Below are 25071 nucleotides of genomic sequence, written 5' to 3' on the forward strand. Positions count from 1 at the left end.
GGTACATGTGCACAATGAGCAGGTTTGTTACATATGTATCCATGTGCCATGTTGATTTCCTGCACCCATTAACTCGTCATTTAGCATTAGGTGTATCTCCTAATGCTGTCCCTCCCCCCTTCCCCCACCCCACAACAGTCCCCGGAGTGTGATGTTCCCCTTCCTGTGTCCATGAGTTCTCATTATTCAATTCACACCTATGAGTGAGAACATGCGGTGTTTGGTTTTTTGTCCTTGCGATAGTTTACTGAGAATGATGTTTTCCAGTTTCATCCATGTCCCTACAAAGGACATGAACTCATCATTTTTTATGGCTGCATAGTATTCCATGGTGTATATGTGCCACATTTTCTTAATCCAGTCTATCGTTGTTGGACATTTGGGTTGGTTCCAACTCTTTGCTATTGTGAATAGTGCCGCAATAAACATACGTGTGCATGTGTCTTTATAGCATCATGATTTATAGTCCTTTGGGTATATGCCCAGTAATGGGATGGCTGGGTCAAATGGTATTTCTAGTTCGAGATCCCTGAGGAATCGCCACACTGACTTCCACAATGGTTGAACTAGTTTACAGTCCCACCAACAGTGTAAAAGTGTTCCTGTTTCTCCACATCCTCTCCAGCACCTGTTGTTTCCTGATTTTTTAATGATGGCCATTCTAACTGGTGTGAGATGGTATCTCACTGTGGTTTTGATTTGCATTTCTCTGATGGCCAGTGATGATGAGCATTTCTTCATGTGTTTTTTGGCTGCATAAATGTCTTCTTTTGAGAAGTGTCTGTTCATGTCCTTTGCCCACTTTTTGATGGGGTTGTTTGTTTTTTTCTTGTAAATTTGTTTGAGTTCATTGTAGATTCTGGGTATTAGCCCTTTGTCAGATGAGTAGGTTGCAAAAATTTTCTCCCATTCTGTAGGTTGCCTGTTCACTTTGATGGTAGTTTCTTTTGCTGTGCAGAAGCTCTTTAGTTTAATGAGATCCCATTTGTCAATTTTGGATTTTGTTGCCATTGCTTTTGGTGTTTTAGACATGAAGTCCTTGCCCACGCCTATGTCCTGAATGGTATTGCCTAGGTTTTCTTGTAGGATTTTAATGGTTTTAGGTCTAACATATAAGTCTTTAATCCATCTTGAATTAATTTTTGTATAAGGTGTAAGGAAGGGATCCAGTTGCAGCTTTCTACATATGGCTAGCCAGTTTTCCCAGCACCATTTATTAAATAGGGAATCCTTTCCCCATTTCTTGTTTTTGTCAGGTTTGTCAAAGATCAGATAGTTGTAGATATGCGGCATCATTTCTGAGGGCTCTGTTCTGTTCCATTGATCTATGTCTCTGTTGTGGTACCAGTACCATGCTGTTTTGGTTACTGTAGCCTTGTAGTATAGTTTAAAGTCAGGTAGCGTGATGCCTCCAGCTTTGTTCTTTTGGCTTAGGATTGACTTGGCGATGCGGGCTCTTTTTTGGTTCCATATGAACTTTAAAGTAGTTTTTTCCAATTCTGTGAAGAAAGTCATTGGTAGCTTGATGGGGATGGCATTGAATCTATAAATTACCTTGGGCAGTATGGCCATTTTCACGATATTGATTCTTCCAACCCATGAGCATGGAATGTTCTTCCATTTGTTTGTATCCTCTTTTATTTCATTGAGCAGTGGTTTGTAGTTCTCCTTGAAGAGGTCCTTCACATCCCTTGTAAGTTGGATTCCTAGGTATTTTATTCTCTTTGAAGCAACTGTGAATGGGAGTTCACTCATGATTTGGCTCTCTGTTTGTCTGTTATTGGTGTACAAGAATGCTTGTGATTTTTGTACATTAATTTTGTATCCTGAGACTTTGCTGAAGTTGCTAATCAGCTTAAGGAGATTTTGGGCTGAGACAATGGGGTTTTCTAGATATACAATCATGTCATCTGCAAACAGGGACAATTTGACTTCCTCTTTTCCTAATTGAATACCCTTTATTTCCTTCTCCTGCCTGATTGCTCTGGCCAGAACTTCCAGTACTATGTTGAATAGGAGCGGTGAGAGAGGGCATCCCTGTCTTGTGCCAGTTTTCAGAGGGAATGCTTCCAGTTTTTGCCCATTCAGTATGATATTGGCTGTGGGTTTGTCATAGATAGCTCTTATTATTTTGAGATACGTCCCATCAATACCTAATTTATTGAGAGTTTTTAGCATGAAGGGTTGTTGAATTTTGTCAAAGGCCTTTTCTGCATCTATTGAGATAATCATGTGGTTTTTGTCTTTGGTTCTGTTTATATGCTGGATTACATTTATTGATTTGCGTATGTTGAACCAGCCTTGCATCCCAGGGATGAAGCCCACTTGATTATGGTGGATAAGCTTTTTGATGTGCTGCTGGATTCGGTTTGCCAGTATTTTATTGAGGATTTTTGCATCAATGTTCATCAAGGATATTGGTCTGAAATTCTCTTTTTTGATTATGTCTCTGCCAGGTTTTGGTATCAGGACGATGCTGGCTTCGTAAAATGTGTTAGGGAGGATTCCCTCTTTTTCTATCGATTGGAATAGTTTCAGAAGGAATGGTACCAGTTCCTCCTTGTACCTCTGGTAGAATTCAGCTGTGAATCCATCAGGTCCTGGACTCTTTTTGGTTGGTAAGCTATTGATTATTGCCACAATTTCAGAACCTGTTATTGGTCTATTCAGAGATTCAACTTCCTCCTAATTTAGTATTGGGAGGGTGTATGTGTCGAGGAATTTATCCATTTCTTCTAGATTTTCTAGTTTATTTGCATAGAGGTGTTTGTAGTATTCTCTGATGGTAGATTGTATTTCTGTGGGATCGGTGGTGATATCCCCTTTTTCGTTTTTTATTGCATCTATTTGATTCTTCTCTCTTTTCTTTATTAGTCTTGCTAGCGGTCTGTCAATTTTGTTGATCTTTTCAAAAAACCAGCTCGTGGATTCATTAATTTTTTGAAGGGTTTTTTGTGTCTCTATTTCCTTCAGTTCTGCTCTGATTTTAGTTATTTCTAGCCTTCTGCTAGCTTTTGAATGTGTTTGCTCTTGCTTTCCTAGTTCTTTCAATTGTGATGTTAGGGTGTCAATTTTGGATCTTTCCTGCTTTCTCTTGTGGGCATTTAGTGCTATAAATTTCCCTCTACATACTGCTTTGAATGTGTCCCAGAGATTCTGGTATGTTGTGTCTTTCTTCTCACTGGTTTCAAAGAACATCTTTATTTCTGCCTTCATTTCATCATGTACCCAATAGTCATTCAGCAGCAGGTTGTTCAGTTTCCATGTAGTTGAGCGGTTTTGAGTGAGTTTCTTAATCCTGAGTTCTAGTTTGATTGCACTGTGGTCTGAGAGACAGTTTGTTATAATTTCTGTTCTTTTACATTTGCTGAGGAGAGCTTTACTTCCAACTATGTGGTCAATTTTGGAATAGGTGTGGTGTGGTGCTGAAAAAAATGTATATTCTGTTGATTTGGGGTGGAGAGTTCTGTAGATATCTATTAGGTCCACTTTGTGCAGAGCTGAGTTCAATTCCTGGATATCCTTGTTAGCTTTCTGTCTCATTGATCTGTCTAATGTTGACAGTGGGGTGTTAAAATCTCCCATTATTATTGTGTGGGAGTTTAAGTCCCTTTGTAGGTCACTGAGGACTTGCTTTATGAATCTGGGTGCTCCTGTGTTGGGTGCATATATATTTAGGATAGTTAGCTCTTCTTGTTGAATTGATCCCTTTACCATTATGTAATGGCCTTCTTTGTCTCTTTTGATCTTTGTTGGTTTAAAGTCTATTTTATCAGAGACTAGGATTGCAACCCCTGCCTTTTTTTGTTTTCCAGTTGCTTGATAGATCTTCCTCCATCCCTTTATTTTGAGTCTATGTGTGTCTCTGCACGTGAGATGGGTTTCCTGAATACAGCACACTGATGGGTCCTGACTCCTTATCCAGTTTGCCAGTCTGTGTCTTTTGATTGGAGCATTTAGCCCATTTACATTTAACATTAATATTGTTATGTGTGAATCTGATCCTGTCATTATGATGTTAGTTGGTTATTTTGCTCGTTACTTGCTGCAGTTTCTTCCTAGCCTCGATGGTCTTTACAATTTGGCGTGTTTTTGCAGTGGCTGGTACCGGTTGTTCCTTTCCATGTTTAGTGCTTCCTTCAGGAGCTCTTTTAGGGCAGGCCTGGTGGTGACAAAATCACTCAGCGTTTGCTTGTCTGTAAAGTATTTTATTTCTCCTTCACTTATGAAGCTTAGTTTGGCGGGATAGGAAATTCTGGGTTGAAAATTCTTTTCTTTAAGAATGTTGAATATCGGCCCCCACTCTCTTCTGGCTTGTAGAGTTTCTGCCGAGAGATCAGCTGTTAGTCTGATGGGCTTCCCTTTGTGGGTAACCCGACCTTTCTCTCTGGCTGCCCTTAACATTTTTTCCTTCATTTCAACTTTGGTGAATCTGACAATTATGTGTCTTGGAGTTGCTCTTCTCGAGGAGTATCTTTGTGGCGTTCTCTGTATTTCCTGAATCTGAATGTTGGCCTGCCTTGCTAGATTGGGGAGGTTCTCCTGGATAATATCTTGCAGAGTGTTTTCCAACTTGATTCCATTCTCCCCGTCATTTTCAGGTACACCAATCAGACGTAGGTTTGGTCTTTTCACATAGTCCCAAATTTCTTGGAGGCTTTGTTCATTTCTTTTTATTCTTTTTTCTCTAAACTTCCCTTCTCTCTTCATTTCATTCATTTCATCTTCCATCAGCGATACCCTTTCTTCCAGTTGATCGCATCTGCTACTGAGGCTTCTGCAATCTTCGCGTAGTTCTCGAAACTTGGCTTTCAGCTCCATCAGCTCCTTTAAGCCCTTCTCTCCATTGGTTATTCTAGTTATCCATTCTTCTAATTTTTTTTCAAAGTTTTTAACTTCTTTGCTATTGTTTTGAATTTCCTCTCGTAGCTCAGAGTAGTTTGATCGTCTGAAGCCTTCTTCTCTCAACTCGTCAAAGTCATCCTCCATCCAGCTTTGTTCCATTGCTGGTGAGGAACCGTGTTCCTTTGGAGGAGGAGAGGTGCTCTGTTTTTTAGAGTTTCCAGTTTTTTTGCTCTGTTTTTTCCCCATCTTTGTGGTTTTATCTACTTTTTGTCTTTGATGATGGTGATGTACAGATGGGTTTTTGGTGTGGATGTCCTTTCTGTTTGTTAGTTTTCCTCCTACCAGACAGGACCCTCAGCTGCAGGTCTGTTGGAGTTTACTAGAGGTCCACTCCAGACCCTGTTTGGCTGGGTGTCAGCAGCGGTGGCTGCAGAACAGTGGATTTTCATGAGGCCACAAATTCAGCTGTCTGATAGTTCCTCTGAAAGTTCTGTCTCAGAGGAGTACCCGGCTGAATGAGGTGTCAGTCTGTCCCTACTGGGGGGTGCCTCCCAGTTAGGCTGCTCAGGGGTGAGGGACCCACTTTAGGAGGCAGTCTGTCCGTTCTCAGATCTCCAGCTGCGTGCTGGGAGAACCACTACTCCCTTCAAAGCTGTCAGTCAGACAGGGACATTTAAGTCTGTGGAGGTTCTTGCTGAGTTTTTGTTTGTCTGTGCCCTGCCCCCAGAGGTGGAGCCTGCAGAGGCAGGCAGGCCTCCTTGAGCTGTGGTGGGCTCCACCCAGTTCGAGCTTCCTGGCTGCTTTGTTTACCTAAGCAAGCCTGGGCAATGGCGGGCGCCCCTCCCCCAGCGTCGCTGCCGCCTTGCAGCTTGATCTCAGACTGCTGTGCTAGCAATCAGCGAGACTCCGTGGGCATAGGACCCTCCGAGCCAGGTGCGGGACACAATCTCCTAGTGTGCCGTTTTCCAGGCCCGTTGGAAAAGCGCAGTATTAGGATGGGACTGACCCGATATTCCAGGTGCCGTCTGTTTCCCCTTTCTTTGACTAGGAAAGGGAACTCCCTGACCCTTTGCGCTTCCCGAGTGAGGCAATGCCTCACCCTGCTTCGGCTCGCACACCGTGCGCTTCACCGACTGTCCTGAACCCACTGTTAGGCACTCCCTAGTGAGATGAAACCGGTACCTCAAGCAGAAATGCAGAAATCACCCATCTTCTGTGTCGCTGGGGCTGGGAGCTGGAGACCGGAGCTGTTCCTATTCGGCCATCCTGGCTCCACCTCCAAGATGTTACTGATACTCTCCACAATGGAATCAAATTTCCATGTCCACAAACAATAAATGAGAGGTCCTGGCTACACCTCATGACCTCATTATCCTTTAACTTTGATGTCTTACTTATTCTCTAATGCTAGCAATTTTTAAAGTATCTTCTTCTTTGCGCTGAAAAAACATCTTTGTTTCCCATAGCCCTACCTCGCTAGTCTACCAAACTAGCCTAGAAAACTAAAGGGACTCTCAGGAGTGACTTTCAACTCTGAGCGGATAGATTTTGTGCTGCAAGTCGTGAATCAGAAACCAGTATCAGGCTGGGTGCAATGGCTCATGCCTGTAATCCAGCACTTTGGGAGGCTGAGGTGGGCAGATCACTTGGGGCTAGGAGTTCAAGACCAGCCTGGCCAACATGGCAAAACCCAGTCTCTACTAAAAATACAAAAAAATTAGCCAAGTGTAATTCCAGCTATTCAGGAGGCTGAGGCATGAGAATCACTTGAACCCGGGAGGCAGAGGTTGCAGTGAGCCAAGATCACGCCACTGCACTCCAGCCTGGGCGACAGAGTGAGACTCCATCTCAAAAAAAAAAAAAAAAGGTACAAAAATTAGCCAGGCAGGTGGCGCATGCCTGTAACCCAAGCTACTCAGGAGGCTGAGGCAGGAGACTTGCGTGAGCCTGGGAAGCAGAGGTTGCAGTGAGCTGAGATCACACTCCAGCCTGGGCGACAGGCAGAGACTCTGTCCTTAAAAAAAAAAAAAAAAAAAAAAGAGGAAAAGAAACCAGTATCAGCAGGTAAAGATGCCAAGGCATTAGGCTATAAAGGCAGAAGGTGAAAGTGTACAAATCAGAGAGCCTTTTTCTAGTTATATTCATCCAGGGATTCACCTCAACCAGGCCACTTGTTCTTTAAAGCTACAGAGCAACGAGGGGACCCAAATGAGGGGCCACAGAAGGAAGGAAGAGCAGTTGAAAAGTCTGGGAAATGACAACCGAAGGGAAGGCACTGACGTGTTCTCTTCGTTCAGTACCTTCTCTTGCCGTCCAGGCACTAACAAGACAATGGGAGCTTCAGCTGACATGAGGGATTTAATTTAAGGAAACATTTCTCAATCATAAGAATGCATAAATACTGGGGCAGTTAACTGCAGAAGGCTATAGAATCCCCTTTGAAGAATCTTAGCTTTTCAGGAAAAGAAAAGATGCAGTAAGTTCAGAGAGCGGGTCAGGTAACCTCTTGGAGCCTCTTCAGGAGCTAGAATTCCATGGGATATTTAAGCCTTCAAGAAAATCTCTACCTTAGCCAGGACCCACCCATGATGATTTCTCAGCTTCTCAATTAAATCATAACCAGTGACCAAAGAAGTCAGGTTATGTAATATATATTCAAGTATATGTGATACTTGCAGCCCATATATGGTGGGCAAGTAGGGCTTCAGAGAGAAGATGATGGCTGAGGTAGGTTTTGAAGGATGAATGTGTGTTTGTCCCCATAGAAAAAGGGAGAGAAATGGGGCAGACAGTAATGTAGGCAGTAGAAACACCATTTAAGGGGTACTGTAGGTGGTTTCAGAGCTAGTTTTACCCCAATTCCTTGTGATGGTTAATATTGTCAACCTGATTGGAATGAAGGATGAAAAATATTGTTTCTGGGTGTTGCCAGAGGAGATTAACGTTTGAGTCAGTGGACTGGCAGAGGAAGACCCACCCTCAATGTGTGTGGGCACCATCTAATCAGCTGCCATCTCGGCTAGAAAAAGCAGGCAGAAGAAGGTGGAAGCAGCACACTTGCTGAGTCTTCCGGTCTTCATCTCCTCCCGTGCTGGATGCTTCCTGCCCTGGAACATCAGACTCCAAGTTCTTTGGCTTTTGGACCTTTGGACTTTTACACCAGTGGTTTTACAGGGGCTCTCGGGCCTTTGGCCACAGACCAAAGGCTGCACTGTCAGCTTCCCTACTTTTGAGGATTTGGGACTCAGACTGAGCCACTACTGGCTTCCTTGCTCCTCAGCTTGCAGATGGCCTACTGTGGGACTTCACCTTGTGATCATGTGAGATCACAACTATCCTATTAGTTCTGTCCCTCTAGAAAACCCTGACAGATTTTGGTACCAGGAGTGAGTCTAGAGGAACAGAATTTTAAGGATAGATTTCTTTAGTTGGTTTTGGGGTTTCTGGAGTTGGCTGCTTAATCTGATTAGACCTGAAAATGCTAAGGACTCTACTTCTGATAGTATGGCGAACACTGATAGTCCCTGGTGTGAACTGTTTAGAGAGTTATGCAAAATAGATGGTATTTGATATTCCTGATTCATCGCTCTTGAGAGGCAATGAGTTTAGTGACTCTATACATAATACCTTTGACCATATGTGGAGAACCAAGGAATATAATGAGGTTGGTTGGTTCTCCTAAGTTCACTGGAGAAAGTGATGAAAGAAAAATTAGCCGGGCGTGGTGGCGGGCGCCTGTAGTCCCAGCTACTTGGAGAGGCTGAGGCGGGAGAATGGCGTGAACCCGGGAGGTGGAGCTCGGCGCCACTGCACTCCAGCCTGGGCGACAGAGCGAGACTCCATCTCAAAAAAAAAAAAAATAAGAAAAAAAAAGGATGAGCTCAGGGATTCTAACTCCCAGCTCCAGAGCACATACTGACCCTCAAGTCTTCTAAGATTTCCCTGAGTCTTATCTTCTGTAGACAAAGGGCTGAAATTGCAGAAAATCAGATACAAGCTCTTACCATGCAAGTGGCTGGCCTGCAAGGAAAGGTGCATGCGTAGCCTCCCTAGGTATCTATTGTTAAAGTGAGGGCATTGATTGGAAAAGAATGGGACCCTGCAACTTGGAATAGGGATGTGTGGGAGGACCCTGTTGAAGCTGGGGACACTGAGCTTGTAAGCTCTGACAGCCTTTTTTGCCAGAGGAAACAGCCTCCCCACCCCCAGTGGTGGCAATATCCCTTCCCCCACCCAGGCTGCCACCAGCCTTTCCACATTTGTCTGAGATTAACCCTGCAATGCTTGAGGCAACAGTGGTCTCCCCTGAAGCAGTTGCCAGGCAAGACAATGCTGATTCTCCTCTGAACCCACCCCCAACACCCCTGTTTGTTTCTAGACCTGTAACTAGACTCAAGTCATGGCAGGTCCCTAGAGGTGAGGTTCAGAGTGTGACTCACGAGATGAGCTACACTCCAAAAGAACTGCTTGAGTTTTTTTTTTTTTTTTTTTTTTTTTTTTTCGAGACAGAGTCTTGCTCTGTCACCCAGGCTAGAGTGCAGTGGTGCAATCTCCACTCATTGCAACCTCCACCTCCCGGGTTCAAGTGATTCTCGTGCCTCAGCCTCACAAGTAGCTGGGATTACAAGTGCATGCCACCATGCCCGGCTAATTTTTGTATTTTTAGTAGAGACGGGGTTTCACCATATTGGCCAGGCTGGTCTTGAACTCCTGACCTCAAGTGATCTGCCCCCCTCAGCCTCCCAAAGTGCTGGGATTACAAGCATGAGCTATGGCGCCTGGCCTGCTGGAGTTTTCTAATTTGTACAAACAGAAATCTGGAGAACAGGTATGGAATGGATATTAAGGTTGTAGGACAATGGTGGAAGGAACATAAAGTTGGATCAGGTTGAATTTATTGATATGGGACCACTAAGCAGGGATTCTGTATTTAATATCACAGCTCGGGGAGTTAAAAGGTTCTAATAGTTCATTTGCTTGGTTAGCTGAAACATGGATCAAAAGATGGCCCACTGTGAGTAAGCTGGAAATGCCTGATCTCCCTTGGTTTAATGTAGAGGAAGGGATCCAAAGGCTTAGTGAGATTGGAATGTTAGACCTACTCATCCCAACTGGTAGGGTCCAGAAGACATACCCTTCACAAGTACCTTGCAAAATAGATTTGTGAGGGGAGCACCTGCATTCTTGAAGAGCTCTGTGACTGCTCTTCCCTGTATGCCAGACCTTACAGTGGGAACTGCAGTCACTTAACTGGATAATTTAAATGCAATGGCAATAATTGGATCCCGAGGTGGCAGGGGCTAAGTAGGGGCACTCAACTCTCAAAGGCAAGGTGGGCATAGCTACCATAATGGATAGCAGAGGCAAAGCAGCATTCAGAATAGTCTGACTAGTGTAGAGCTCTGGCATTGGCTAATTAATCATGGTGTTCCCAGAAGTGAAATTGACAGGAAGCCTACTACATTCTTTCTTGATTTGTGTAAGCAGAAAACTTCCAGGTCAAGTGGACAAAGGGCTAATTTGAATTATAAAAATAGAGAATCATGCCCCCTAAACCAATTTCCAGACTTGAACCACTGTACAGACCCAGAATAATACTCCCCTTGAATAAAGGGGAGGCCTGGTCCCTTTGAGGAAGGACCCCACTACACTACTGACAATTTATACTGCTAATCTTTCTCCCATGCTTCCCCAAGGAGACCTCCGGCCTTTTACCAGGGTAACTGGTCCCCTTTCGGGGACTACTGGACACTGGACACTGGCTCTGAGCTGACAATGATTCCAGGGGACCCAAAACATCATTGTGGTCCTCCAGTTAGAGTAGGGGCTTATGGAGGTCAGGTAATTAATGAAGTTTTAGCTCAGGTCTAACTTACAGTGGGTCCCGGATTCACCCCGTGGTCATTTTCCCAGTGCCAGAATGTGTAATTGACACAGACATACTTAGCAGCTGGCAGAATCCCCACATTGGCTGACTGGTAGTGTGAGGCCTATTATGGTGGGAAAGGCCAAATGGAAGCCATTAAGGCTGCTTCTACCTAGAAAAACAGTAAATCAAAAACGATACTGCATCCCTGGAGGAACTGCAGAGATTACTGCCACCATCAAGGACTTTTGAAAGATGCAGGGGTGGTGATTCCCACCACATCCCCGTTCAACTTTCCTATTTGGCCTGTGCAGAAGTCAGACAGATCTTGGAGAACGACAGTGGATTATCATGAGCTGAACCAAGTGGTGACGACTCCAATTACAGCTGCTGTACCAGATGTGGATTCATTGCTTGAGCAGATTAACACATCTCCTGGTATCTGGTATGCAGCTACTGATTTGGCAAACGCCTTTTTCTCCATTCCTGTCCATAAGGTCCACCAGAAGCAATTTGCCTTCAGCTGGCAAGGCCAGCAATATATCTTTACTGTCCTCCCTCAGGGGTATATAAACTCCCTGGCTTTGTGTCATAATCTTGCTCACAGAGATCTTGATTGCTTTTCCCTTCCACAAGATATCATGATGGTCCATTACGTTGATGACATTATGCTGACTGGACCCAGTGAGTGAGAAGTAGCAAACACACTGGACTTATTGGTGAGACATTTGCGTGCCAGGGGATGGGAAATAAATCAGACTAAAATTCAGGGAACTTCTACCTCAGTGAAATTTCTAGGGGTCCAGTGGTGAGGGGCCTGTCAAGATATTCCTTCTAAGGTGAAGGATAAGTTGTTGCATTTGGCCCCTCCTACAACCAAGAAAGAGTCACAACGCCTAGTGGGCCTATTTGGATTTTGGAGGCAACACATTCCTCATTTGGGTGTGTTACTCTGGCCCATTTATTGAGTGACCTGAAAGGCTGCCAGTTTTGAGTGGGGTTTAGAACAGGAGAAGGCTCTGCAATAGGTCCAGGCTGTTGTGCAAGCTGCTCTGCCACTTGGGCCATATGACCCAACAGATCCAATGGTGCTTGAGGTGTCCGTGGCAGATAGGGATGCTGTTTAGAGCCTTTGGCAGGCCCCCATAGGTGAATCACAGAGGAGGGCTGTAGGATTTTGGAGCAAGGCCCTGCCGTCTTCTGCACATAACTACTTGCTTTTTGAGGGACAGCTCTTGGCCTGTTACTGGGCTTTGGTGGAAACTGAACGTTTGACCATGGGTCACCCAGTTACCATGTGACCTGAACCGCCTCTCATGAACTAGGTGCTCTCTGACCCATCTAGCCATAAAGTTGGGTGCGCACAGCAGCATTCCATCATCAAATGGAAATGGTATGCACCCGGTTGAGCTCGAGCAGGTCCTAAAGGCACAAGTAAGTTACATGAGGAAGTGGCTCAAATGCCCATGGTCCCCACTGCTGCCACCTGCCTTCTCTCCTGGAGCCTGCACAGATGGCCTCATGGGGAGTTCCCGATGATCAGCTGACAGAAGAGAAGACTAGGGCCTGGTTCCAGATGGTTCTGCAAGAAATGCAGGCACCACCCAGAAGTGGACAGCTGCAGCACTACAGCCCCTTTCTAGGACATCCCTGAAGGAAAGCAGTGTAGGGAAATCTTCCCAGTGGGCAGAACTTCGAGCAGTGCACCTGGCTGTGCACTTTGCATGGAAGGAGAAATGGCCAGATGTGCGATTATATACTGATTCATGGGCTGTAGCAAATGGTTTGGCTGGATGGTCAGGGACTTCAAAGAAGCATGACTGGTGACAAATTTGGGGAAGAGGTATGTGGATGGACCTGAGTGGTCAAAAACTGTGAAGACATTTGTGTCCCACATGAGTGCTTACCAAAGGGTGACCTCAGCAGAGGAGGCTTTTAATAATCAGGTGGATAGGATGACTCATTCTGTGGACACCACTCAGCCTCTTTCCCCAGCCACCCCTGTCATTGCCCAATGGGCCCATGAACAAAGTGGCCATAGTGGCAGGGATGGAGGTTACGCATGGACTCACCAACATGGACCCCCACTCATCAAGGCTGACCTGGTTATGGCCACTGCTGAGTGTCCAATTTGCCAGTAGCAGAGACCAACACTGAGCCCTCAATATGACACCATTCCTCGGGGTGATCAGCCAGCTACTTGATGGTAGGCTGATTATATCGGACCTCTTCCATCATGGAAAGGGCAGCGGTTTGTCCTCACCAGAACAGACACTTACTCTGGGTATGGGTTTGCTTATCCTGCATGCAATGCTTCTGCCAAGACTACCATCTGTGGACTCATGGAATGCATTACCCACCGTCATGGTATTCCACACAGCATTGCTTCTGACCAAGGCACTCACTTTACAGCTAAGGAAGTGCGGCAGTGGGTTCACGCTCATGGAATTCACTGGTCTTACCATGTTCCCCATCATTCTGAAGCAAGCTGGATGGACAGGATGGTGGAATGGCCTTTTGAAGTCATGATTACAATGCCAACTAGGTAATAATACTTTGCAGGGCTGGGGCAAAGTTCTCCAGAAGGCCATGTATGCTCTGAATCAGTGTCCAGTATATGGTACTGTTTCTCCCATAGCCAGGATTCATGGGTCCAGGAATCAAGGGGTGGAAATGGAAGTGGCACCACTCCCCATCACCCCTAGTGACTGGCTAGCAAAATTTTTGCTTCCTGTTCCTGCGACATTATGTTCTGCTGGCCTAGAGGTCTTAGTTCCAGGAGGAGGAATGCTGTCACTAGGAGACACAACAATGATTCCATTAAACCTGAAGTTAAGATGGCCACCTAGCCACTTTGGGCTACCTCTAAGTCAACAGTCTAAGAAGGGAGTTATAGTGTTGGCTGGGGTGACTGACCCAGACTATCAAGATGAAATCAGTCTACTGCTCCACAATGGAGGTATGGAAGAGTATGCATGGAACACAAGAGATCCCTTAGGGCGTCTCTTAGTATTAGCATGCCCTGTGATTAAGGTCAATGGGAAACTACAACAGCCCAATCCAGGTAGGACTACAAATGCCTCAAACCCTTTAGGAATGAAGATTTGGGTCACTCCACCAGGTAAATAACCACAACCAGCCGTGGTGCTTGCTGAAGGCAAAGTGAATATAGAATGAGAAGTAGAAGGTAGTCGTCAATACCAGCTACGACCACGTGACCAGTTGCAGAAATGAGGACTATTAATTGTCATGAGTATTTCCTCCTTATTTTGTTAAGAACATGTTTGTGCATGTATACACTTGTACTAGGAAAATATCTTCATTTTAGTTCTTTTCTTTTTCATGTGACATAAGATTTGTTGGCTTCGTAACAGCATTTAAGTGTTGTTAACTTTATGTAATAGCACTCAGGTTAAGGATTAGTGCACTTCTGGTTGTATGAAGGATAGCTGTATTACGTTAGGCATAATTATGACCTTATTATTGTATTTATTTGGAGATTAAGTATGATTTCAGGAGATGTGTACAGGTTCAAGTTGGCAAGGGGTGGACTTGTAATGGTTAATATTCAGTGTCAATTTGATTGGACTGAAGGATGCAAAGTATTGTTTCTGGGTGTTACCAGAGATTAGACTGGTGCAAAAGTAACTGCAGTTTTTGCCATTACTTTTAATTTGAGTCAGTGGACTGGCAGAGGAAGACCCACCCTCAATGTGGGTGGGCACCATCTAATGGGCTGCCAGCTCAGCTAGAAGAAGCAGGCAGAAGAAGATGGAAGAAGCTGACTTGCTAAGTCTTCCAGCCTTCATCTCCTCCCGCGCTGGATGCTTCCTGCCCTCGAACATGAGACTCTGAGTTCTTCAGCTTTTAGAATCTTGGACTTTCACCAGTGGTTTGCCAGGGGCTCTCCGGCCTTTGGCCAGACCAAAGGCTGCGCTGTCAGCTTCCCTACTTTTGGGGATTTGGGACTCAGACTGAGCGACTACTGGCTCCCTTCAGCTTGCAGATGGCCTATCGTGGGACTTCACCGTGTGATCGTGTGAGTCAGTTCTCCTTAATACACTCCCTTTCATATATACATCTATCCTATTAGTTCTGTCCCTCTAGAAAACTCTAATACATTTCTTACTTTAAAAAGATGATTTCTATACTTTTGTTTCCGAAAAAATTAATGATTAATAAAAATCCCCATCATCAAAAACATCTTTCTCTTTTTAGAGTACCATTTGAAAATAGGGGGTATGATTTGGTCTGTGGATTTTCTGCACCATTCAACGATGAGTGGCCAGGCCAGTTTCAAGAGCAGTGGACAAGGGTGGCATTGTCCAAAGTGTGTTTTGTGAGAAATTAGGAGAAGGGACTTGAGGACTTGCTCACTTACCAGCCACATGTCTTGGGAACCCCTCTGTGCCTCAGTTCCTCAGGATTCTTAGAGGTTTGTTGAGAGGATTATAGGAATTAACATCTTTAAAGCACTTATAATGGTACCTGGCACATAATGTATTCCATTAAAATGTGAGCTATCATTATTATTACTGAAAAAAAGGAAACTGTGGTCTAATAAAGGTGGGATGCTATGTTACATTTAAAAAGAATTCTTTCTTTAGTTTTGAGACTAGGTCTCTGTCATCTAGGAAGGGCAATGGCATGATCTCAGCTTACTGCAGCCTTGACCTCCTGGGCTTAAACAATCCTCCTACCTCAGCCTCCCAAGTAACTGGGACTATAGGCACATATCACCATGCCTGGCTCATTTTTTTTTTTTTTTTTCAGAGATGGGGTTTTATCATGTTGCCCAGGCTGGTCTTGAACTCCTGGGCTCAAGCTGTCTGCCCGCCTTGGCCTCCCAAAATGCTGGGATTACAGGCATGTGCCACTGCACCCAGCCCAGAATTCCTTACTGTAGGACTTCCAAGAGAATTCAGTAATGTTCACTGTGAACCCCCAAAGGAAAATTAAAGGCAGTGTTTACCTAAAGCAATTTCCTCATGAGATTCTTTTCTTGGGGAGAAATGTACAGGATTAGTGTTCCACATATCAACACACTTTTGGACAAGCTGCTCTGGAGGACAGAAGTAGAGGGTGGCACGGGCCAAGGGGAGACCCCTGCCTTCTGGTATCTTAGTCACCACTGCACTAGGCCCAGCGTGGCCAATGGAGCTCTGGGGCTGCTCTCGAGCACTCTCTCTAGTGTAAATGAGTCAGACTTACCTGGAACTAAGTCTCAGTTTTATCACACAAGATGCCTTTCAGGAAGGCAAGGAAACATTTTGGGAGGGCAATCAACAGGGTGGCATTTCCTTCTGCCTGCCTGCCAGGATATCATCTCCCCCACACTTTTAGGTTGAAGCAAAATGCACACAGTCACTGTTAAAAAACATGGACTTTGGGATCAACTCGAGTTATGCCTCCACCACCTCCTAGTGAGTGGCTGTGGACATCTATACAGTCAAGATAATAAAGAAGCTTACTTCCTGGGATGTAGTAAGAATCAAGTGAGACAACACAGGTGAAGAAACTCTCCAACTGTAGTTGGCCCATAGTAAAATCTCAGGAAACAAGCCCTGCCAGTAACAGCAGCACTACCATGGTCATCACCACCAGAACTTACCCAGACTGTTTCATTAACAGCCAAGTTAACAATCATTCCTTTTTTCATTTTATAGTTCTATTGTGCTACATTTTTTAATGACAACTTTCTTTTACCTTCCCGGTTAGACTTTAAACTCCTTAAAATCAAGAACTAATCTATTTTCTTTTCTTTTTTCCCTGAGCCACAGAATTTCTAATCCAAGACTACTAAGAACACTCAGTAGAAGCTCACTGACCATGGAACCTGCTAGGCAGGCCCCCGAGATGACTCAGCGGCACACATGGGCTTAAGCTAGGAGGGTATCTTGCCTGCACTTCAGACCTGTGTCATTCATTCCTCTCCCCGGAAATCTCATCCTCACAATCAGTCAGGTCCCCTTTCCCCCCGCCTACTTCCCCAACCCCACTCACCCACAATGGAGAGGATGACTACCACGAAGTCGAAGATGTTCCAGCCAATGGTGAAGTAGTAGTGCCTCAACGCAAACATTTTGAGCACACACTCACAGGTGAAGAAGATAACAAACACCAGGTTAATCCAGTAGAGGATGTTCTCCATCTGCTTGCTTTGAGTGTCTGTCTCCACCATCATTGTCACCATGTTAAGGCAGATGAGCATCATGATAACAATGTCAAAGGCTTGCTGAGTGACAAAATCAAACACGATTCCTTGGATTTTGTTCTGGGGAGGAAGGGAAGGAAAAGATAAAAGACTCATGAAAACCTTTCCAAGCCAACCTATGGAAGCTGTCACCCTGCTAATCGAGGTACCCTATCCCTTCTTTTCTGTAATACTGGTCAGCTCTGCTGCTCTATCAGGAGCATGGATGGAGACCAACATCAATATTACCTTACCAAGAGCTTTCCAAAGTTACCATGCTTCTCTCTTTCTGTTTTTTTGTTCGTTTTTTTGAGACAGTCTCATTCTGTTGCCCATGTTGGAGTGCAGTGGTACAATCTTGACTCACTGCAGCCTCTGCCTCCCGGGTTCAAGCAATTCTCCTGCCTCAGTCTCCCGAGTAGCTGGGATTACAGGCACACAGCACCACGCCTGGCTAATTTTTTGTATTTTTAGTATAGATGGGGTTTCGCTATATTGGCCAGGCTGGTCTCGAACTCCTGGCCTCAAGTGATCTGTGTGCCTCGGCCTCCCAAAATGCTGGGATTACAGGTGTGAGCCATCATGCCTGGCCTTTCTCTCTGTTTTTAGAGATGGGTCTTACTGTGTTGCCCAGGCTGGAGTGTAGTTGCTACGCACAGGCACGATCATAGCACATAGCAATTCAAACTCCTGGCCTCGGGTGATCCTCCTGCCTGAGCCTCCCAATGAGCTGGGCCTACAGGTGTGCACCACTATACCCAGCTGACCCACTTCTCTTTTGTGGACTCTGGATGTCTTCCTACTTACCCAGCTACTCCTTTTTTGGTCTCATCTGCAAGCCATTTCTTCTCTGAATCCCTTTTTTCTCTAAATTTTTGCCCTATGAGAGCTCATCTATTCCTGCTCCTTAAGTGGTATCTATGTACTTATGCTTCTCAAGCTTTTCTTCTCCAGCCCATACCTTTCCCTTGAACCTGAGTTGCTTACTTGCCCCTTCTTCTTGATGACTCATAAGCATCTCAAACTTACCAGGTCCAAGCCTCTCACACTTAAGTCCAAAGCAGAGCCAAGTCTGTTCCCTGCCACTCACCCAGCTTGTTCCTCTCACCTCAATTATTCATCCAGGCTCTCAAGCCAGAAATCTGGGGATCACCTTTGTCTATTTCTTCTCCCTCATCTGATCCACTGAAGGGCCTGTTGATTCTTCCTCCAAAATTATAACTTGGGTTCATCCACTTCATTCCATCTTTATTGGCTCTACGCTAACCTGAGCCACCATCATCTCTCATCTGGACTTGTCTGGCCGCTTAACTGGTCTCCCACTTCTTCTCTTGCCCTCATCCAATGCAGTCTTCATACAATAGCAAGTGTAATGATTTAAAACAAATGGATCATGGCCAGGTACGGTGGCTCATGCCTGTAATCCCAGCACTTTGGGAGGCCAAGGCCTCCCAAAATTGATCACTTAAGGTCAGGAGTTCAAGACCAGCCTGGTCAACATGAAGCCCCATCTCTACTAAAAATACAAAAATTAGCCAAGCATGGTGGCAGGCGCCTGTGGTCCCAGCTACTCGGGAGGCTGAGGCACAAGAATTGCTTGAACCCAGGAGGCAGAGGTTGCAGTGGGCCGAGATCACGCCACTGCACTCCAGCCTGATTGACAGAGAAAGACTCTGTCTCAAAACATAAAACAAAAAACAAATGGATCACATCATTCCCCTACTTAAAACCTTTCAAGAGCTTCCCACTGGACTTGCAACACAATCCCTATTGTTAACCTGGCTTACAGGGAGACACCTGGCACAGTCTGACTCTGCTCATCAATGTCCCTCCTCTGGCTCACCACCCCCTGGCCACACTGTTTTCTGCTTCTGGGGTCTTGTGTATTCTGCCAGGAATCTCTTTCCCCTGCTCTTTGGTTCCATCTTTTTTTTTTTTTTTTTTTTGAGATAGGGTCTTGCTCTCTTCCCCAGGCTGGAGTGCAGCGGCACAATATAGCTTACCATACCCTCTGCAGCCTTGACTCCTGGACTCACGCCATCCTCTCACCTCAGCCTTCTCAGTAGCTAGGACTACGGACATGCTACCAGGCTTGGCTAATTTTTTTTTTTTTTTGTACAGATGGGGTTTCACTGTGTTGCCCAGGCTGGTCTAGAATTCCTGGGCTCAAGCGATCTGCCTGCCTCTAGCTCCCAAGTTGGGATTACAGTATGAGCTACCATGCCCAGCTGGTTCCTTCTCATCCACTCAAGTAGACCCTCCTTAGTGAGGCTTTCTCTGACTACTATATTAAAGTAGATCCACCACTTATGGCTCTCTAGTTATTTTTTTTCCCACAAACTTCCACATTTTATTGTAGCTGTTTGCTTACTTATTCTCTACCTCCCCAACTATTATAAGCTCCATGACAGCAGTGTCTACCTTTTGTTCATCACATAATGCTTAGTGCCTGGTACATAGTAAAGACTGATAAATATTTGCTAAATGAATGTTAATCACTCTTTATTAATGTTTCCTACTTTTAAAAATATTTTATTTTATTTTGTATTTTTTGAGACAGGGTTTCTCCCTATTGCCCAAGCTGGAGTACAGTGGCACAGTCATGGCTCACTGCAGTCTTGGCCTCCAAGCTCAAGCAATTCTCTTACCGCAGCCTCCTACGTAGTGAGGACCACAGGTACCGATAACCACGCCCAGCTACTTTTTACAAAATTTTTTTTGTAGAGGTGGGGTCTCATTATGTTGCCTAGGCTGGAAGTTATTATATTTTAATGTGGAAGAAAATACACTCAGGTTCCCATATGTAAAGTACTAAACAGAACTTTAGAAATGTTAACCCTTTTCTATTCCCTTTAGTCCCATTTCTATCACAAAATGAAGCCTTAACATCAAGGAAATAAAAAACCCCAACTCTTCTCTTTCTTAAGATTCCTTGCTTTTTTGTTTGTTTGTTTAAGTACCTAGGTACTTGGGCTGGTGCTAATTTTCAAGATTACTTTAACTTGGTGGTTTTCAATCTGCTCTGCAAAGCCCTAGAATTTCTTTTTCTTCAAAAGTTGATGTGGTAGATGTGCCACGTGCAGCGTGTGGAACTATAACTCTTGATTCAAACATAGTCACTCTACTTTTATTTTTACAAATTAGATTGTCAGGGAAGCTTTTGTATTAAAGGTTCTGATGGGGCTTTTTTTGGTGTTATTGTGTCTGGTTTTTAAAGCTGCTAAATGGAAGTTACAGAAGAAGGAACTTTGGGCCTGGCTTTTGGGGGTGATGTCCCACCCAACTGGATATATGGAATCAGGAGCAGGGCATCTCCTTCTCCTTCTCTGAAACAAGACAACCTTCACCAATGGAACAATGGAACAGAATCTCAGCCCCCTAATCTGTTTTATAAAAGGCTCAGCTCAAGAGAGGGAATCAGGGCATGAGGCTCACATAGTTTTATCCTCTTCTGCTCCCACAAATAACCAGAAGCATGATTTTAGCTTCTAGACACATCCTGCAAAGACATACTTATTGAGCAGAGAGAAGCTGAAAAAATTATGACCAAATCCTATCTTGAACTGGTAGGAAAGAGAGCAACTTTATTTCATTTTCTCTTGTTAATTTTTGGTTGTCTCTAAAAACCTCTCTCTACCAGGGCCAAAGCCAATGTGGTTCACATGCTGATTCTTGGTGGCTGCCCAAGGAAGGCTCAGAGGATAGGTCGAGGATTGATGTAAAAGCCCCCATGCCTTAATCCCTGTTTTTCTGCTATCCTATTCCGATCTTTTAGATGGGTGGTGAGGAGAGGATTGGGCACAAAGCAGCCAATCACTTACCTTTTTCCTTCCTTTGCAGTAACCCTAGCAGTACTTTTCCTACACGGGTTCTCACCAAGGCCTCAGCCTGCACAATGCACTTACCAAGGGGCGGGGAATAGGTTTCTGTGGCTTCTTTGAGCCCAGCTTTTTCATGGCATTATAGTACTTCTTCTGTTCTTCAGTCATAAAGATGTCCTGACCTCCGAAGTAAAGGAGGGAAGAAGAAAATAGACAATTACAACTGGCTCTCAACATGCTATGGGTTTGGACCTAAGGTTCAATACTGAGAACTGAGGGGAGACCTATCCCTTTCCTTTGTAGCTAATAGCTGTCCCAGAGTGGGGTAGACCTGCGATAATCATTCAGCTCTAAAGAGATACCTGCTTTTGTTTTTAGCTCAGGATTTCTAAGATCTTCCAGTCCCAAGGTAGAAAGGAAATGGATTAACTAATTATAGACCCTCACGAAAGAGTAAACTTGAGAGCAGTGACTCTGAAGGCAGTCGTATCTCACAGTCTCATTTTCTGGGGACCAGCTTTCCTGATACATTCTAGAAAAAACATTTTAGAATAAAAAGATCTTCATGTCCTGGCTGATACCCAATTTATTTTAGATGATACCCAAAATTTGGAAATTCTGGTGCAAGAAAGCAATTTGGAGGATGTCTTGGAGTATGCTGGGATAGACTTGGCTTACAAAATGAGTAACAAGCAATTTTTTCAATTTGCTCTGTAAAACTTGTTAACCATCTAGAACAAGTAAGGAAGTAAACTTTCCAAGGGTGGTCTCTCAAATCCCAATTTGCTTGTGCTCAGAGATTGACTAGATAATCACAAGTCTAGAGAGTTTCTACTTCTTGCGATAGCTATTCATCTGTTTCTTCCCTTTTCATCTCTGTTGCTAGACTGCGCTCTCTGACCTACCTGCTTCTGGTGGGAGACCAAGACCAGTAATAGGCCTCAAGAATAAAAGACTGCTAGTAAGTGTGGTAAACTACATGCTGCAAAATCCAGCCCCGAACAGAAAGAGTGGGTTGGGGCTAACGTATGGGGGCCACGGTCACAGTGAGCTGACAATATAGATTGTAGAGAAAGAAAGAGGGACATTTTCTTTCTAGAGATAGGGACAAAGGTGCCTCTTATCTGGGCTGACTTCCAACCACTGGCAATGAGGGGAGGAGACCTATCTTTTTCTTTTGTTGATTGAAGTTATCAATGATGACACCAATGAACAGGTTCAGGGTGAAGAAGGAGCCGAAGATGATGAAGATGACAAAGTAGATGTACATGTAGATATTGTCCTCATACTTAGGCTGCTCATCAGGCTGTCAAAGGACAGGATAAAAGAAAGAGAATCAGCTTCTAGTTTGGAGTTGGACATGCCAAGGCCATCAGCCATAACTGTGATCATTTGAGCTGCTGAACATCCTGGGGTGGGAGAGCCCTAGATTCTTTCTGCCTGCCTACTTTACTGCACTGGCATGGCCTGCCTTGAGAGGGCACTAGTCGTCCTCCAACTCATGTGGAGAACATGCAAATCATGAGGCCACAGGGAGGGAGGGCTGTCTGCTAGGAGCCATGCTTTTGCTATGAAGCAGGATTGAAGCATAGACAGCTTCACTGGGGCCACATAAAAATCAAGTCTAATCGTCGGGGGCCAATGTAAGAGAGTGATGACTTACTGAGACAAGGAAAGTGACCTATAATCAGTAAAACAAGCAATAAATGTTCCAAAGAGAAACGTCAACTTCTCCATTCCTCCATCCCTTCCTCTTTCTTGGTGGGATCGGTATACCACGCTGCTTGCTTTCCAGCCATCTGAGAAGGTGGTATTTTCGCCATGTACATCCTTACCTTCCGGGAATCTACAGCTGCATACATGATGTCCATCCAGCCTTTGAAGGTTGCCTGGCAAACAAGAGTCAGTCATTAGACGGTGCCTATTAAGGGAGTGGATGGGAGTCTAGGTAGGGGTCCCAAAGGCCAGGCTTAGGTTCAGTGAGAACACAGAACAGGGGTTTGGGTGCAGCCTCCCTTGGGCACAGAATTTTCTGTTTATTACTACAGGTCCCAGGAGGGCTTTGTTCCTGAAAATAACAACAAAGTTTGGCAAATAAACATGTTGAAAATGGTAATGGGATTAAGGCTTTACAAAAGGACTCAAAAACATGGGCCTGAGGATCCTGCCTAAAGTTAGGGAAAACTTTTACGAGTGAATGGCAGGAATCTACTGAAAATGCTTGGAACTTAGCACTCCATTCCACTGAGGAATCATTTTTTTAAAAAGGTGGTAAGCAAAAAAAAAAAAAAAAAAAAGTGTTAAGCGATAGGGGTCGGAAAAACCATAGTTGCATTTAAAAGAAAAACAAGATCAGACTTACCTTTTACTAATATACACATGTGTAGCCTAGGTAGTGGCAATACCAGCTTTATCCTTGACAGTCCCTTCCCAGTTCTACTCCTTCAGTCTACTATATCTAGACTGATTTTGGAAACAAATATGGATAATCCATGTACTAACTATTCTCCGTGTTTTATATACTCAACCAGATTCTAAGGTTTTTTCAGGGCACAGGAAGGTCTTTATTCGTCTGAGGGCCCTAGTACTCTACTGTCAAGCACAGCATCTTGCATATGGCAGGGACTCTGTGACTACCATGTTTGACTGGCTTGTGGATGTGCACTGGTTTTCTGGAGATGCTTCAATTCAGATTCAATTGGTGGGTCCAATTTTTTGAACTGGGATACAACAGCAAAAAAGCTTTGGGGTAAGAAAAACTACAGTTCATTCCATGAACTTTGCCTCCTACTATGAGTTGACAGTGAGTGTTTACTATATGTAAGGTTAGGTTGAGAGCTTCATCTGTGTTATTGCAGTTAGTCTCCCAAGAACTATATGAGATAGGCATGGCAATATAGTAACAAAAATACTTAATAGCAATTTTCATTAATTAAGCATGGTTATATGCTGGAAATTGTGCTAAGAAATTTTTAAAAATCACAAATCCTCTTAACAACCATGCAAGGTATCATTATCTATATTTAATAGATGAAGAAACAGAGAGTCAGAGAGGCTGAATAATTTGTCCAAAGTTACATATCCAATTAAGTATCAGAGTATGGTTCAAATCTATTAACAGTCTAATTTCAAAGCCTACGAGTTTCACTGCATTATGTTGTCTTGTCACACATTCCGAAACACTAGTGAGAGAGGAAGTGAAAACTAAGCTTCAAGAATGAAATTAGGCAAAAGAGAATTATCTAGATAGTTAAATCCTTCCTTACTGTGATACATTAATCTGATACCTTTCTCTGGGGTGGAGCTGAGGTGAGTGTGGCACCAAGGCACTGCCATGGTTTTTTCCTAAGTTAACTGGAGTGTAGTGAGTATGTACTATTATTTTGCTCCATCACAATTGCCATTACTTTTTTGTCTATGTGCTTATCTTCTTGATTTTTTTTACCCTTCTCTTTAACTGCACTCTCTGACCGGGAAGGGAGGATGATCTCTCTGCCACTTTATTACACTGCAGGAATCTTTATTTGTTGCTGGGCACAGCTCTGCTCCTGAGCACAGTGAGAGATTTCCTTTGAGTGAGATCTTGTGGAAGTCAGAGAATACTCAGGAAAAGTGTCTCTCTGAAACTGGTTTGGGGAACAATACTGTTTTCTTGGACTTATTGAGAATAATCCTGATTCTAGAAGTAGGGTTGAGAAGAAGCTAAATGGGATTTGTGCTAGCTGCCTGAATTTCACACAACTGAAAAAACAAAAACAAAAAATAAAACATTACTTACTACTTGAAGAAGGGCCAGGTATCCTGCCCCAACATTGTCAAAGTTGATCTTCACGTTCTTCCATCTGATCTCTGTATTGTTCCCCTCCATAAGCTTTTCACATTCAGTTTTATTGTTGACATCCTCAATTTCAAATCGGATTTCAGAAGTCTCATTAAAGCAGTAGTGGTACTTTCCCGCAAACAAGTTAACTCCCATGATGCTGAAAATCAGCCAGAAGATGAGACACACCAGCAGCACATTCATGATGGAGGGGATGGCGCCCACCAAGGCATTCACCACCACCTGCATTGGAAGGGGAAGTTGCTGAGTGTTGGGTGGAAATAAGAGCAAGCATATTTTTTGATTTCCAGGAGGGGAATGACATTGTGTGGCTTGTTCTGTATGGAAACATTACATTCCCTTTGGAATTAGAGTAACTGGATGGACTGACAAGTAGGACCAAAAATTTCTAAGTCTAGGACTATACTGAAGGAATTTTAAAAAGTTACAGCTTTATTTTGACTAACACAAATTCCCCAGCCAAGCTGACCTAGGTCTTCTTTCCTATGCATCAGCCTGGGATTGA

At 44.2% G+C, this 25071-nt stretch overlaps 1 protein-coding gene across 5 annotated transcripts in view; it reads right to left on the bottom strand.

The window, feature by feature from the left end:
- SCN8A (sodium voltage-gated channel alpha subunit 8) overlaps positions 1 to 25071 on the bottom strand; it is a 236825-nt gene that overhangs the window by 8205 nt on the left and 203549 nt on the right. For all 5 annotated transcript variants that reach the window (XM_055294788.2, XM_055294786.2, XM_055294789.2 and 2 more), the window contains 5 exons: positions 24504 to 24788; positions 22561 to 22614; positions 21894 to 22031; positions 20810 to 20914; positions 16715 to 16985 (listed from right to left, as the gene is read on the bottom strand). In XM_055294788.2, the coding sequence (XP_055150763.1) occupies positions 16715 to 16985; positions 20810 to 20914; positions 21894 to 22031; positions 22561 to 22614; positions 24504 to 24788 (853 nt within the window). The remainder of the gene's footprint in view (positions 1 to 16714; positions 16986 to 20809; positions 20915 to 21893; positions 22032 to 22560; positions 22615 to 24503; positions 24789 to 25071) is intronic.

The sequence above is a fragment of the Symphalangus syndactylus genome, chromosome 10 (genome assembly GCF_028878055.3).
Source record: "Symphalangus syndactylus isolate Jambi chromosome 10, NHGRI_mSymSyn1-v2.1_pri, whole genome shotgun sequence".
In the NCBI taxonomy this organism is placed as follows: domain Eukaryota; kingdom Metazoa; phylum Chordata; class Mammalia; order Primates; family Hylobatidae; genus Symphalangus; species Symphalangus syndactylus.